At 40.8% G+C, this 15,440-nt stretch overlaps 3 protein-coding genes and 1 long non-coding RNA gene across 4 annotated transcripts; 1 reads left to right on the top strand and 3 right to left on the bottom strand.

The window, feature by feature from the left end:
- Positions 1-324: 324 nt before the first annotated feature.
- On the bottom strand, positions 325-3,326 carry LOC129586533 (serine/arginine-rich splicing factor 1B-like). Its single transcript, XM_055479816.1, has 5 exons — positions 3,102-3,326; positions 2,915-3,008; positions 2,618-2,823; positions 1,577-1,749; positions 325-1,002 (listed from the first exon to the last, which is right to left on the bottom strand). Exons 1-5 carry the CDS (start codon positions 3,169-3,171, stop codon positions 739-741), a joined length of 807 nt encoding a protein of 268 aa, XP_055335791.1. The 5' UTR covers positions 3,172-3,326; the 3' UTR covers positions 325-738.
- A 686-nt stretch (positions 3,327-4,012) lies between these two features.
- Positions 4,013-8,484, bottom strand: LOC129586532 (putative cystathionine gamma-lyase 2). The gene is made up of 5 exons (XM_055479814.1): positions 7,929-8,484; positions 7,227-7,379; positions 6,072-6,517; positions 5,184-5,489; positions 4,013-4,599 (listed from the first exon to the last, which is right to left on the bottom strand). Exons 1-5 carry the CDS (start codon positions 8,089-8,091, stop codon positions 4,363-4,365), a joined length of 1,305 nt encoding a protein of 434 aa, XP_055335789.1. The 5' UTR covers positions 8,092-8,484; the 3' UTR covers positions 4,013-4,362.
- A 2,555-nt stretch (positions 8,485-11,039) lies between these two features.
- LOC129586648 (uncharacterized) lies at positions 11,040-12,488 on the top strand. Its single transcript, XR_008690165.1, has 3 exons — positions 11,040-11,342; positions 11,483-11,792; positions 12,147-12,488. It is a non-coding gene; the product is annotated as an uncharacterized LOC129586648 (long non-coding RNA).
- A 968-nt stretch (positions 12,489-13,456) lies between these two features.
- Positions 13,457-14,861, bottom strand: LOC129586639 (uncharacterized). The gene is made up of 2 exons (XM_055479965.1): positions 14,443-14,861; positions 13,457-13,990 (listed from the first exon to the last, which is right to left on the bottom strand). The coding sequence occupies exons 1-2, from the start codon at positions 14,759-14,761 to the stop codon at positions 13,734-13,736; spliced, it is 576 nt and encodes a 191-aa protein (XP_055335940.1). The 5' UTR covers positions 14,762-14,861; the 3' UTR covers positions 13,457-13,733.
- Positions 14,862-15,440: the final 579 nt, after the last annotated feature.

Raw genomic sequence — 15,440 nt, 5'->3', positions numbered from 1 at the left:
TTAGGCATTGGAAAACTCGACATATTGGTTAAAAACTCATTATCTTTCAACGTTTGAGATGGGAAAGGGAATTTAATAAAGTAGCTAATAACTGTTTCTGCTTTCAATTACCAAAAAAATAAGCGTACCGGCAGGAAGGCTTAAGTTATTTTATGTACTTAATTTCAACAGATTAATCTAAGACATTCTAAGTTCGTATTAATTTTTTTTCGAAACATACGCAGTACATGACTGTACGAATACATTTGCTGTTTGCTCTGCATTTCATTACTATTGCTTTTTACGGCAATCAAACGCAGAATTGATACCTATTTCAGCAAGATGCCGTTTCCAACAGTTTAATTGATTCCAATTCAATGTACTGCTTCCACAAAATTCCAAAATAAACGGATAAAATAAAACGCCAACTACATAAAAATATACAGCAGTGAAATGGAAGTCTCATAAAAGTTCCCACGACGCCACCAAAAACAAACAAAAAGCGGATACCCGCTATGCATTACGATGCGCGTCATAAAAAGTTAACAAACATTTCCGATGAGACCTGATTACAGCAGGAAAAAACATGGCAACCGATAAATAAAGCGAAAACAGCCACAATTATGCCTTAACAATACGCATTCGCCAGCGCGACAATATTCCCCGTCAACCAACAATTTCCTGATAGTAAAACGACGTATCCAGTAGAGGTGAATGTATGTGGTGGCCCGGAGGTGGAAGTTGTTGGTGGTCCACCCATTAAGCCGGGCTCTTGCTGCGGGACGCCGGTGTCTTGCTGCGCGAGTGCGAATGCGCCGAGCGACTGCGCGAACGCGACGCCTCCTTCTTGCGCTTACTGTCGCGGTCGCTGGCGGCGCCATCATCCCCGCGCGCTGGCGAGTCGTTGCGTTTGGCGCGCACGGGGGTCCGGCTGCGGCTGCGTGGGGAGCGGGAGCGCGAACGGGAATGACTGCCGCCGCGGCCGCCTTCCGCCGGCTTCAAGCGGATGTATGATGTTTCTCCCTGCAAAACACCCAGCTCATCAATTATATAAAATCCAACTAAAACAATCATTTAGACTTTCGTTTATTTAAATATATTTGCGAACTACATACTCCAAATCTACCTATTTCCATGTCACTGATATGTTACAGTACTCAAATTAGTTGTTAATGTTGTAATTCTTTTCGAACTCTTAAGTTAAGAGTCTTAACAAAATTTAAATAAAAAAATTCGAAGTCAAGCAACCCCTCAAAGAAAGGCAGCAAATCAAATAAAAATTATTTTCCAACTAACGTGGCAGTTATAGGACTTCATATCACTGCTCTAATTAGTAATTATGAACATTTATAACGTTATCCTCGGTCGACACTTCCTCAATCACACTAATAGAACAAACGATACGATTTTCATTTTAATAATATCAAAAGCATTTTCATTGGAATACTATGAGCGCTGCAAGGTACCAGCTTTTTCTTGTACTTCCACAACACTCTATCAAATTTTGGAATACTCCACTACTTACCATATTTCGCTACATTACATCTACATATCCAAAATTCTTTAATTTACCAAAGATGCGCGCAAGCAGACATACCTCGTGAGATCGGAACTTGGTGTCGTCCAGCTTCTTGATGGCGTAGTCCATGTCGTCACGACGGACAAACTCCACACTGCCGGTGCCGTCCTTATTGACATCCGCATAGCAGACATCGCCCGCTTCCCGCATATGATCCTTCAGATCCTGCCAACTGCCGGATTTGGGCAGACCTGTGCCCACAGCAAATAACGATCAGCGAACGCAATGGCCGCCAACATTTTACAGCACAGAAGCCTAACATTATCAATCAATTTCGACACTCTCTTACCGAAATACCTATGGTAGAACTAGTAAGTTATATAAACTACCACACACTTGCTGGCGGCACATCGACTTACTCAAACTACCCGTTTACGATAAGATCATCATGAGTGCTTAGAATTGTGTGTAACGCGCCCTTCATCAGGTCTTCGCTTCGCGAATTCCGCGGGGTTCCTGAGGGTAACCTCCGTCAAGACTCAAGAGCCCCATCCGCGCATTAATCCCACTAATAAAATTTTCATAAAACCACGCTTCACCGTCACCGTAATTATGAACCATTTTCTTTCCTTCAGTAACCGGTAGAACTTTATTCGGAATATTTCAACAGACCGATCTGCAATCTCACTACTTATTACTGCCCATATTTAACAGTTAAAATAAGCAAGGCAACTGATTCAGGTAATAGAGAAGAAGCAAAATAATAAAATAATTTTGAAATGAACCGAAAATTAAGACATTTAACAATTATACAAAAAGAGAATATTCATCTGACACCAAAATGGAGCAAACAAACAAAAACAAGTGATTCTACAAGGTAACAAGAAGTTATAAGTAAAATTACCTGTTATAAATTAGGAAATTATTAAAACCGAAGCGCGATAAAATACTGAAGATCTCGGCTTACTAAAAAGCTAATAAAAGCACACTAAATTAAAACCATAAAAATGACGATATAAACTGTGAATAATTCAAATTCTTAATTATCTAAAATATCAGCTTTAACACTGGCAGAATTTCAATCACAGACATGAAAACCCAATTTCATCTATGACATACCTGAAACCAGCAGACGGTATTTGGAGCGGCGTGGTGGCCCATATCGGCTGGAGTTGTTGCGTGACGGATAGTTGCGATCGCCGCCTGAACGCGAATTAACGAAGCGTCCGCCGTCGGAGCCGCGATGCTCCCGGGGAAACTCCACACGCACGCGGTTCCCATCCATATCATACCCATCCCGATCGTGTACGGCATCTTCAGCATCCCTGCAAACCGTACGAAATGGAGTTTACTGCGCGCTGATGGTAGAAAAGCGACGAAGACCCACAAAGTTCGCCAAACAAGCCTCATTTTTACCGTGAATCGTCAAACTCCACGAAAGCAAACGGCGGCCCGTTCTGCTTACTGAACAGCTCCATGTTGACGATTTTTCCATATTTGCGGAAAAAGTCTGCATCATAAAGAAAAAAGAATATCGCTGAAAATAAGTCACGGAATTGGACTGGAGGCGCTCAAAAGCGAGAGCTGAAGCGTTGCGTTTTACCTCGGATATCGCCTTCTCTCACGTCCGATGGCAGATTCCCAACGTAAACTCGTTTACCACCACGACCCATTTTGCGATCAACTGATGAGATACAAATAAACCTTGACAATTTCTACTTCAACGACAAAAGGGATTTCGTACTCTACTAAACGATTTCTGGCGAAAATGTCACAAATCCTGAAAAGTGAAATCAACGAAAATCTGTGGATTTCTCAAAGTCAACGATCGGCGTTGTTGGTTGTTCAAGGATTTGAAATGCAACCAAAATGCGGGGAGCGCTACAGCGGCTTTCTGCATTTGCGCCGCTTATGCTATCGTCGGTCAGCGGTTGTAAAAATCCGGTGCAGCTCTGTCGATGTTCTGTATCTATGGCTTTAATTTGCGCTGACAGAGCATCTACAGGGAATGTTCTGTGGCCCGCCAATACAACCGGAAGTGATCCGGTTCCATTTTGCCGAAGTTTATTGTGATTGCAATGCAACATTCAATGCCAAAGGGTAAAACCCAGCAGATTTTTGCGATTTGTTACGTATGTAAAATCTTTTTAGAACCGTAATTTTATAAACAAATGAACAGAATACAGGAATATTTCTACAGATGTGGAATTTGAAATAGAATGTCGGCGCATCACAGCACTTTTGATACCGGAAGGAGCCAATATAACCGGCGCATTATCACACGGGAATTTACCGTTCGTGGAAAAAAAATAAATTTTGATAATAATGCCGATGCGTGATTGTTCTTTTTAAAAAAATCTTTTCGCCACTTATATTTTTCGGCCTTAACGTTTGGTAATGATAAGCATTTACTATTATCGCTCATTTTAATAACGATAAATAGTACATATACTCAAGAAATAATAATATAGTATAAGAACGCAGCAATACAACTTCTACGAAAATAAGTGCAGTAAACCATTATCTGAAATTAATATTTTATTACATACAGTTAATTTATTCATATGTGCGCGATAGCCGACAACAGATAGCTAGTACGTAAATCAGCTTTAGTGAGCACAAGCCAATACTAAAACCTCCATAAAACTGGAGCAAAACAGGAAGCACCGATAAAATGTGCGACAACTTCCAATGACTGTAAATAAACGATTTGTCGTTCGACAACATTTATCGAACATAACTCGAATAAAATCATAAAACCACTTCAAAGCGAAAAGACAATCCATTTCCATAGGTTACAGGTAAAATACTGGAAGAATCAGCGCGTAGCACACAATTTCAATTCCCGATAATCCTGCGTTAATTTATGCCGCTAAATTGTGGCGGTCTTCCGTTTTGTTGCGCATAACCGCCGCACGCAGCGCTCCATCCAGATCCCGCAGGAGATCGTCGATATTCTCCAAACCCACGGAGACGCGGATAAAATTGTCGGTGATGCCGAGATTAATGCGGTCGGCTTCCGGTACATTCCGCATGGTCATCGTGCCGGGATGGCTGACGAGACTCTCCACACCGCCCAGACTCTCCGCCACAATAAACAACTGCAATTAAGCCGGCATGTCACATTTCAAAACGACAGCTTACCATTAGTTGGGAACAACATGCAATAATTGTTTGATTACTCTTTTTAAAAACTACGAATTCTAAATAATTAATGAATAATCGGCAATTTGATATACTCCTCCGCAGAACTATGAAAAACCGAACCAAACTGTACATTTGAAAATCCACTCGTATATCTATATAAAAAATTCTAATGATATAGTAATGTAAGTAATTTCAAATCAATCAAACCTGCCCGCACGTACTTAATTAAATCAATTACAATTGAAATTAGTTTCTAACAACCGAAGAATCACCGTACTACGCAAATTATGCTGCGGGGATTTATATACATAACGATAAGTAACGTTTTATCCGAATTAGCGAAATACCCGAATATCTACGCAAAAACACAAAAAATATTCCATGACATTAACTACTCGTCCTTGGTTTGTATTATATAGACGAAATCACCGCACTAACAAAATACGCAAACAAAACTATTAAATAATTTTAATAAGATTTTTGCACGGGATACTAATATTGCAGGTGTCGAATATCGTACATCACTACAATGACGTACATGAAGATTTCGTGTGAACGTCAACGCCTCCTGTTTCCCGCCTTTGATGTAAAAGGCCAGCATGCCGCTGTAGCCCTTGCACTGCTTCTTCATCAGTTCGTACTGGGGATGCGAGGCCAGTCCCGGATAGATGACCTTGTCCACGCAGGGATTCAGTTCCAGGAAGCGCGCCACAGCCAGTCCATTGCGCATGTGCTCCTGCATGCGCAGATGCAAGGTCTTCACCCCGCGCTGCACCATGAAGGCGTCGAATGGGGATAAAACCGCGCCCATTTCCATCTGCAGGAACTTCAGGCGCTCATGGATCTGCAAAAAACCCAATTATTTCACTACATAGCTATATAGAGAGAGCCGGGTTATGCCGGATATGTATCGAACTTTGTAGTGTACCGGCAAAACTGAGTGCTTCACTTTGTTCCAGTTACATTAGATTCGGTAAAAAAACTAACTGCTGCATGATTCATTGATATTACTGATTAATTTTTTATGCCATCAAATCAAAAGTAAATAGTTCTGTAAATTTCTACGATAAGGATAAAACATTACAGTCTGACAATCGATACCAAAAATGAATAAAAATTATGACAATGAGCATCAAGACGAATTACATCAAAATAATGATAGAGGCTGCCACAGTGTGAGACTAATGCTACTTAAATTTTCACAATTAATTCGGTTAATTTTTTGTAAATTATTTCTTAAAGCGCGAACAAACCATTACGGTTCTTAATTAAATTAATTTTTTCGTAAGTTGTTCATCATAGTACGAACAGAACATTACACTTTCAGAATCAGTTAAAAAAAATTGAGAAAAACTTACAAAATGGCCATAACAGTTATATTATAATAAAATACTCGTAAATTTACTATTGACTACTCAGTGCTGACCTCGTGGTTATTCAGCATGGCACATCCGCCCATGGTATCCGTGTGGCCGTTGATGTACTTGGCCAGTGAATGATACACCACATCGGCGCCCAACTCCAGCGGATGCTGGAAGTACGGGGACATGTAGGTGTTGTCCACCACCACCAGGATGTCGTGGTTGGTGTTCTTCACCAAAGTGGACAGCGCTTGAATGTCCACCACTCGCAGGGTGGGGTTCGAAGGCGATTCAAGCCACAACATCCGGGTGCGTTCGGACAGGGCGGCCTGCACCTGCTGAAGATCGGTGCAGTCGACAAACTTCACCACCAGACCACCGTCCGGCGCGATGAGGGTGAAGAAGCGGTGCACGTCGGATTCGACGCAGTCCATGCAGATGATCTCGTCGCCGCTGCGCAGCAGATGGGCCACGTTGGCCACGACGGCCATGGCGGTAGAATAACACAACGCTAGAAAACATATGAAAAAGGGAATACATGCTCAACTAGAAAAAATTATAAACTGGACGACGGAAAATTTTGCGGGAAGAGTGGAGTTAAAAAAAGTTTAATAATAAAAGATTATTTATAAATAAAAATCAGAAAAAAAACACAAAAACTTAAGCTTTAACAATTTTAATTATCGATTACTTATTATTAATTTTAAAAGTAACTCAATAGTAGTAGTACGTTGCAAGTTTGCAATACGAAAACCGAAATGAAACTACGGCTGATTCGGGCATTTTTACGAATATTTACCATATATATATATAAGCTGATGTGTAACTTTTAATTGCAGGTATTCGGATATTTAAATTTTTCGTGCTTACTATATACTATACTGTATATTCGTACTGTACTTACAAAATACCTTGAAATAAACCGACCACTGGTGAGCATTCTAAACAACTTAAAATTGATTCATACCAAAAAAATTTACCATTAGTACACTTTAATCATTTTGCGACTTTAATTACAATTATCGCCAGTTTATCGGCTCGTAAGCCTCGCAACTATATTTAAAATTAATTAACGCTACATTGATGGATAACTTTTGATCATGTTTTAGCACATTTTGATGACTTGTGTCTTCATTTACGACCGGATAATTATCTACGACAAGAAAGCGCGAAAAAAACATGAATGGGTGTGAAATGCCACCGGCAGATGTCAGTCTTACCATAATCCGCATCTTCCAGTTTTGCCAGTGTTTTCTCTAAGGATTCCCGGGTCGGATTCCCCCAGCGTGAATACTGAAATCCCTGGTGACCAGCCGCACCATTCTGGCGAAATGTTGTTGACAGACAAATTGGAGGTACAACTGGTGTCCAGCCTACAGAATCAATAATTTATGCGGGAGACTGCGGATAAATGGAGCAAAAGAACTGAACACTTCCGGTTGATATTATGTTCATAAGCACTTTATGTTGTACTTGTACAATACTCGCAGCGCAGCTCGTACTGTCAGTGATAGGCAATACATACTGTAGCTCTGACTTGTATAACTGTAATCATGCTGATGGAGAACATAATTAATTACAAAAAGTATTTACAGATACAATCACAATCGCATTCAAAAAAACAAATCAAAAACGTAAGTATTTACAGATACAATTTAACAATTACAATCACATTAAAAAAACAAATCAAAAACAATCCGAAGCAATTTACTACTATAAACAGTCCCAAGTAAGAAAAAAAACCGGCCTGGTATTAATCGTAGCAAGGTTTAACAATTTAAAATTAAACACACAGCGATTTAAATCACAACACTTGATAATAAATTAAATAAATTATAATATTGCTTAGAGCTTGAATACTGTTTAGTTTTCGTGTATACGGATTCAGGAATCACGAGTAAGTACAGTGAGAAGAAACTTACCAACGGACTCCAGCTCTGGCGGCTCCCATCCCGAATGGATAGCATGCGTAGCGAAACCGGGATAGGGATCGATTTCAAAGCTGGCATTGCCGCTGTTGAACGTAATAGGAGAACCAGTCTGTGCTGGTTTATTACTCTGCCGCTTCACCAGTGATTCCATCATGATCAGTCCGGATAATGATGCAAAAATGACAGGAAAGTAAATCCAGCACTCAAAATAGTGCAGCCGAAACTGTGGGTATATCACAATACTTAATAGAAATTGTAATTTACGGTAGAGAATGCTTGATACGATTGGAAATGTTGACAGTTTCTCCGTCGAGTGCTCGTAAGAATTCTGCGATCAGATAGAGAAGACAAGAATGCATCTCGTCGGCTGATCTGTGGCTAGATATATCCCGTATTGTTTTGAAAACCGGTTTGAAGGTGGCCAGACTAATCGTATGCACGATTCCGGCGAGTGTCAGTGTTGACGCTGCCCGGCAGAATCCACTTCACTATAGGCCGTTGACTTTAGCGGCTAAAACAGAACTGTATACTGTAATTGGCACGTGGAATGTGTATGGCGCTGTTTACAGCTGTTGATCGTCAAAGACCGATTACGTAAACTTCCGGCCGCACTGTATGTACAAAAGTAGCAATAAAAGCAAATGATATGTGGGAAAATCCTAACGGCTTACGCGAAAAATATCAACATCCAAACGTTCAACCGATAAAGCGGCCCGCGATTATAACCGTCAGTTATAATGCGACTTTATAGTTTGTACCGCGTTTATGTTTGCAGCTGTACTGTTTACAGTTGTATGTTGTACTGTTGTATGTTAAACTGTGCAGCCCGCCCTGCTTCTCGATGGTACCGTGGTACCAGCTGATGGAGAGTGGAGACATCTTTTTGGATCAATAAAACAAAAACCGATAGTCTCTTACTCATCAGTTAGTTAGTCTATCGTACATATTACAGTAATTTCTGTACTTATTAGATATTACTATGTTATGTTGTTTTTATGTACTTACGATTAATACTAAAAGAAATTTATTGTTGCTCGTTACACTGTGGGTAATATCTATATAAAACAGAACCGCTCAAACTATAACAAAAAAATCTCTAAGCTTATCCACTCCATCCATGGTGCCCAGTACTGACGCCGCGTTCCCCCGTTGAATCCCAATCGACAGGCGCTGTCGAAGAAATTCGTGCGAGCGTACTTCTCCGGTTTGTTGTCGCAGTCTTTTACCCAGCTCCTTGACGATTAATTGTCGTACAAAATACGCATTTTTTCCAGTTTCGTACACAAAAATCCATGACGTTAACAATAAGTACGGAAGCAAAGCTGTGTAGTGCGTGAACGTAAAGTAATTTAATTTTACGCTCAGTGAACTAAAACTGCCATAGCCAGAACTGTTCATGGAACGATATTTTGTCGTTTTTGTACTTTTTAAGAACTATATCCATCTATTTGTAAAATAGATGGATCTACGAAATTACCAAAAAGTTTGCACGTTAGCAAAACGAAAATTTATGATTGCAACACGATCACGTATAACGACAAAAGGATCTTAAGGAAGACGGCCCGGTACATATACCGGTATATCTATATAGTAAAATGAGATACATACACTATAACTTTCGATTGCACGCACTCCGAATCACTGTTTTTGTAATACTTTATGTCATTCTAAAGCTAAATGATTTGCATACATTGTTCTGAAAACGTACAGAGGTAACCTGTGCAGTGTGCACCAAAAGCGTACGTAAAACTCCGAAAATTCGTATAGATAACAAAAATTTAAAAAATGCATTTAATGTTATCTAAAATCTTAGCGTTAATTTTCTTCTCGCAGTGTTGCCTAATGCAAGTGTTCGCACTAACAAAGGCCACACCAAAAAAAAACCGGTTTTCATATTTCTTTTCAAGAAATATTGTGAATCGCGCTAATTTCCATCGTTTTCATTGCATTTCAGGCGTATTTCATGATTTTAGCATCTTATATGCGGTTTCATGATCACATTTCGATCATTTTCACATTTCACGCGAGGGTCCGCATCAGGACCGCACGATTATGAAATGAAAAGGAAATGAAGAACAAAACATGAAATCAGTAACCATCATTTCAGCCCTAGTCTGAACGCCATGTCGTAACGGGAATCCACGGTACGTGTACTGGCGAGCTCATTGCAGTCAGTTTCCTACGCCGCGCCCAAATATAGTGTACTTACGAGTACTGCACGATCACAAGAAAAGCATTGTGCCTATTAGGGCCATCAGCCATGGCCGATATAAAAATCCAGGTTGCCCCCGCAAGTGAAAAGGGCAAATGACGAAACGAAGTCGTGTTACACGCGAAATGTCGATCGCGAATGTTCTTGAGAATAATTCCGGCATTTGCGCGCCGGCTTTTACATTTCGGTCTCATATAGATATAAGACTATTTGGACGAGGTTTCCGTCCAAAAGTCATCAGAAACAGGCACTGATGTGTAGGATGCACTATCAAAATTTACAATCGCAAACAACGGGGTACAGCTCCGTTAACGATTTACAATTGCAAATTGTGGTGATATGCAGGCCGCTGAAAGAACTTACACAAAGCTCTGCTTTATAATCACTAAGTTTCATGCATTAGTTAGCAATGTGGTGTATTCCCCCACAGTATGGTCCTCATGGTTAAATTTTAGCATTACTCACTAGAGCCAAATGGTGGCGCCAAAAAACACAAAACAGTAAAAGCAAAAGTAAAAAAAAACGCAAGGTATATCGTACAATGCCCGATGGACCTAAAATCAATGGTAATCGTCTGTATTAAATTTAAAAGAATTAAACCGTGCAAGTGCGAAGTGAATGTTCCTGATATTCCCGCCACATTTGGACAATGTCCGAAACAGTTGCAAACCAGTTGCGATGCATGCATAAATTAATGAGGCGACCTTTGCATACCGTTTGCATGACTTTACTTCGCTGCCTTCGATAAACTGCGTTAGTTTGTCGTGGCATATCTAGAACTAATTTTCGATGGCTTAAAATGATAGCAAGAACCTTCTGTCGAAGAAATTATTTGTAAGGCCATTCACAATTTCTGCATGCAGTTTTAATGCGTTTATATACTTACCGAATTCTCGGGTTGCGCTTCCAGTTATCAGTTTGCATATTCCGCAGCCAGTAATCATGTTGTTAACAAGCTCCAAGATTTTAGAAACTTTTCTTCCGGTCGTGATTGCGTTTCAGTTAGTTACGGCCGACAATCCCGACTGCGGTGCACTGGCCCAAAATTACACAGCGGCCCTGGACACCTTAAATTTTAATTACTCCATGGTGCTGGGCTTGACGTGTCCGCCACCGGAGAGTCTGCTCCATGCCTTTTTGTGCAAGCCGGACAACTCAACCGATGCTGCTCCTCTACTCAACGATTTCTGTTCGTAAGTGCATCGTATCTGCTACATGTACGTATCTCGTTCGCGAATTGTTTCTTCTTCGTAGTGCAGTGCGCTGCACCATGAATTATTGTTCTATAAATAAAAAAATCAACAGTTATCGTACTTACAACGTTTCTGTACAGAATGGTTCGCTCGACGGGACAGCTGGGTGCGGAATTTTCCCGGCAGTGCCCCAGCACGAGCATAGAGAGAACCGTTGAGTATACTCCGGATGTCTTTTTGGTGTTGGCTACTTTATGTGAAACCGGTGACCTTGCCAAATACATAAGGGCCATAACACCTTGTATACGGAAAAGAGAGTACGCTAGACGACGTTTACGGGAGACCTATAGCGCGGAGGAAAAGTGGGCCCCCGGATTTGATTTCTGTCACTGAACCGTGCATGATGTGTTTTCCTCATAAATTCAGGGTTAACAGACCAGTCCTCTGCCGGTATGCAAACTGACTATGTAGACGATGGCGAGCAAAAGGTGCCGTTCCCTAAAATAGAATGTCTTAATTGTGCAGCATTTCATTAAACGGTTCGAGGGGACAGTGCATTTCCAAATGTATCCCAGGAGTCAATACTAACGCAAAAACTCTTCCGGTAGAGGGTTATTCATACAGACTGTACAGTCACAGCGTTTCTCGACACTTCTTTGACAAATTTCTTTCTGTGAATCTATTATTATTTACGCACGCTTCTTTATTCTTTGGGCTTTTATATGTCGGTATTAGTGCCACTACTGTAGTTAGTATTGTTAGCCGAACTGTGTAAACCGTGGCAGGTCATGTTCAGTGTTGCAGGATTCTACAGAGTGTGCTAGCATACGCCAATGGCGACAAGGATAAAAGTGTTGTGGAGATATGTGGACAAGAGGCGCTGGATGTCATCCTGGAACTGCGCGAGAAAGCGTTGCAGGCTCTTGACTGCGCCGAATTTGGCGATTATGTTAGAACTTTCGGATACATGAATGTCAAGTATCAGGACGGCAAGATGATCGAGTAACGAAATGGAAACCAGTACTAACAACTTGTTAGTAACAAGCGTATTGTTACCAGGTTTCGGTGTAAGGACAGCTGTACAGTGTACACCTTAAACAGTAAACAGTATGTCATGGTTTCATGTTCTTTGTTCTGCTTTCTGTTGCGCCGCCAGTGATTTATCGGGATAAAATATTGCTTTAGCCTTTAAGCACATCGTAATAATTCCGTAGTTTATTATCCGTTTATACGTACAGCTTGTAAGTAGAGTAGTGCAGAATGTGCTGTATGTGTCAGTTTAACTGATATATCTAAATCTATAGAAGTATCTATATTAAACGTAATATACAATACGGTAGACGCCAAGGGTAAAAGAAGATGCGCAACCGGCGCGGCAGCGCTTAATCTGGTACTGTGCTTGTAACCTGTTACAGTTCTACCAAAATAATAATGGGGTTCTACAATGGTTCTACAATGCATAGCTGATAGCACACCAACTGTGGTACGGAACAGATTTAACGTTCGTTGGTAAGGTCCAGACCGGAAAGTACAGGAGCAGAATAGTAATTAACCACCAGAAGCTCACAAATTAACCGAAAAGGATTCTTGCGGACGAAAAGGCATTCTCGCATGCATGTCTGTTCAGCTACAGGGATCTAACTGAAGAAATATTAAAACAATAATATAATAGTGAGCAGTGCCGCAATATGGGCGTCGCATTTGTCGAGTAGAAGAGGACATATATTAAATCATGAAGTGGTATTTTGCTATTATTCTAATGTTAACGTTAATATGTTTTGTTACGCAGCTCATGAATGATTTACACATAGAAAAAACAATTTATTATACTCAAATAAAACTGCATAAATTTAAATCCTATTTCATTGGCATAGTAGGTATTACAAAAATAACATATACTACAGGCTGTAACAGTTAGATATAACTTGCAACAAGAGAACAATTAAACCTGCTGTTCTTAGCTGCTTGACAGGAAGAATAAGTACTATAATTATATCCTCTATTTATACCGCGTTCATCCTCTAATATTATGTAGGAAAGCTGATAATTATTAATTGTACGCATGCACTAACTAAAGGCTCAACTTTTATCCCGCATATCGTTAGCATGCAGTATGCAAAAAGTATGTTTAGGTAAATGTTAAGCGATAATGCGGTCAGCTCGCTTCGAAAACATCATTCACCAGTAGAAAGTGTGCGAATTAAATGAGGAAATGACATCGAGTATTCACAAAACACAAAAAGCTTGTAGCGACGGGTGATCTCGGCTAGGATACAACGCACAAACCTCACTTCTGCATATATGGTACAGATAGACCACAACTGTAGGTAGCTCTGGAACTCTGTCGTATATCTGTACAAAATTAGCACATCTTACTCACTAACTGTAAAATTACTTCTGCAGTTCAGCTGTATTCCATTGCTCCGGCCGCGGTATTCTGCGAATCGTTGAAAACTCGGCAAATTTATGTTCCAGATGTTCCTTTATATAATACACCCGCTCCGAATTAACCGACGACCCACTGAAGAGAGGCCGCATCTTTAACTCCTCAATGAGGATCTCCTCGGGGTCACTCGGATTGAATCGGTACCGCACAGCACTGCACTGCTGCCACAAGGAAAGGCTCATTTTGTACCGCTTTGTCTCTCCTGTAAAAAACCAACAGCTCATTATGAAAGGCAAGTACCTCATCACCGTTTAATTTTTTGCGGTATAAATACGACACAGTAGTCGCCAGGGAACCGCGTTCGCTTTTGGCGCGAACTGCCAGTTAATAGCAGGAGTATGGGATAAACGTTGGTTATTGCTAATGTTAGCGAAATTTTATTTACTGTTTTTTACAGAACAATTTAAATTTCTGAAATACATGCACTTTTTTGTCATACAGTACAGTATACGTAAGGGTACAACAGCACATCGTACACCTTCTTTGTACGGCTGCAGTTAATCTTCCGCCCGGAATTTGGCGCCATTGCGTCGATGCAGCACTCCAGTGGGATGACCACTGAGCAGTATGGGAAAGGTGGGTTTGTGCGCTATCGCTTTCCCAGATATGTAATTCAGTATACTCTTGAGACTGTGTGAACGATCTCATTATTACCTGGTCGTAAGCAGTATGATCCATCTTTGGCTTGGTGCCCCTCACTGGCGTCCAATCCCAGCGTCATGAGCTCCACCGTTTTACTGGACGCCGACAAGAGGGACGTGTCCAACACAGTCGTTGTTGCACCGATGGCTGTAGCCGCTGCCGCCATACCGCCTTTGACGGCGATGACCTTTAAGGCTAGCGCTCCCGCCGATGCCACTGTGCCAAAGACGGTTAAAATGGTCCCGGCAACTTTGACAGCTTTTTGATCATAAGATAATTTGATATACCAGTTGTCGTCGGTGTCATTATGGATGGACAAATACGAACTCATGATTATTGTCAAATTGCCGTATCAACCGTTTCCGTTTCCTTTCCCTTATGACTTTCGGAAGAACATGTTCGATGTTTTAAGGAGGAATGCTGCAATATGAATTTGCAGTAGGAAATGCAGCACTAATAACACAGGTTGTTTAACTGACGGCTGTTTTATATATTTAACGACAGCGATGGCTGCCTTTGCCTTGGGGAATGTAGGTAGGCAGACATTTGTCGTGCGATATTGTGCCGGACACGTCGTTGACGTACATTGTGGTTTGGCGGCTTCTTCAGTTTGCACGTCATTGCCGCTTGATTGCGTGATTAAATTTATTCAGCTTGAGATCATTAAGAAAACCTGCACGTGTTACCGTTTTACTAAACAAATCAGGATGCAAATTTTGTATAATTGTGGTACCCTGCGCCCTGCGGCAAGAGCAGTTCGAAATTACTACTTGCTGTACTACTGTACAGATACTTTCACGTTTCACGAGATCAGTTGTGTATGAAACGCAGAATTATGCAGAGTAGTAATATTTTGTAAAGTACTAGTAATGCTAATAGGGAGTACATATACAGTACATAAACAGATTGAAAGTAATGTGAAGAACCAATGCACAAAGATGAGAGGTAATATCAGGTTTATTTGTATTACTCACTCGTGTTCATAATTACTCAGATTGTTGAACTACTTT

Source organism: Paramacrobiotus metropolitanus, unplaced genomic scaffold (assembly GCF_019649055.1).
Source record: "Paramacrobiotus metropolitanus isolate TYO unplaced genomic scaffold, Prichtersi_v1.0 Parri_scaffold0000021, whole genome shotgun sequence".
Taxonomy (NCBI): domain Eukaryota; kingdom Metazoa; phylum Tardigrada; class Eutardigrada; order Parachela; family Macrobiotidae; genus Paramacrobiotus; species Paramacrobiotus metropolitanus.
The sequence above is the reverse complement of the archived record's forward strand: the minus strand, read 5'-3'. Positions and strand labels throughout refer to the sequence as shown.

Coding starts and splice junctions, on each gene's coding strand:
- LOC129586533 (XM_055479816.1), bottom strand. CDS start 3,171: ATGGGTCGTGGTGGTAAACGAGTTTACGTTGGGAATCTGCCATCGGAC. Junction 1,750..2,617: donor ATACCGTCTGCTGGTTTCAG/GTATGTCATAGA, acceptor CTGTGGGCACAG/GTCTGCCCAAATCCGGCAGT. Junction 1,003..1,576: donor CCAAGTTCCGATCTCACGAG/GTATGTCTGCTT, acceptor GGTGTTTTGCAG/GGAGAAACATCATACATCCG.
- LOC129586532 (XM_055479814.1), bottom strand. CDS start 8,091: ATGATGGAATCACTGGTGAAGCGGCAGAGTAATAAACCAGCACAGACT. Junction 6,518..7,226: donor ACTGGAAGATGCGGATTATG/GTAAGACTGACA, acceptor TATGTTTTCTAG/CGTTGTGTTATTCTACCGCC. Junction 4,600..5,183: donor CGTTCACACGAAATCTTCAT/GTACGTCATTGT, acceptor GCTTAATTGCAG/TTGTTTATTGTGGCGGAGAG.
- LOC129586639 (XM_055479965.1), bottom strand. CDS start 14,761: ATGAGTTCGTATTTGTCCATCCATAATGACACCGACGACAACTGGTAT. Junction 13,991..14,442: donor ATCATACTGCTTACGACCAG/GTAATAATGAGA, acceptor GGTTTTTTACAG/GAGAGACAAAGCGGTACAAA.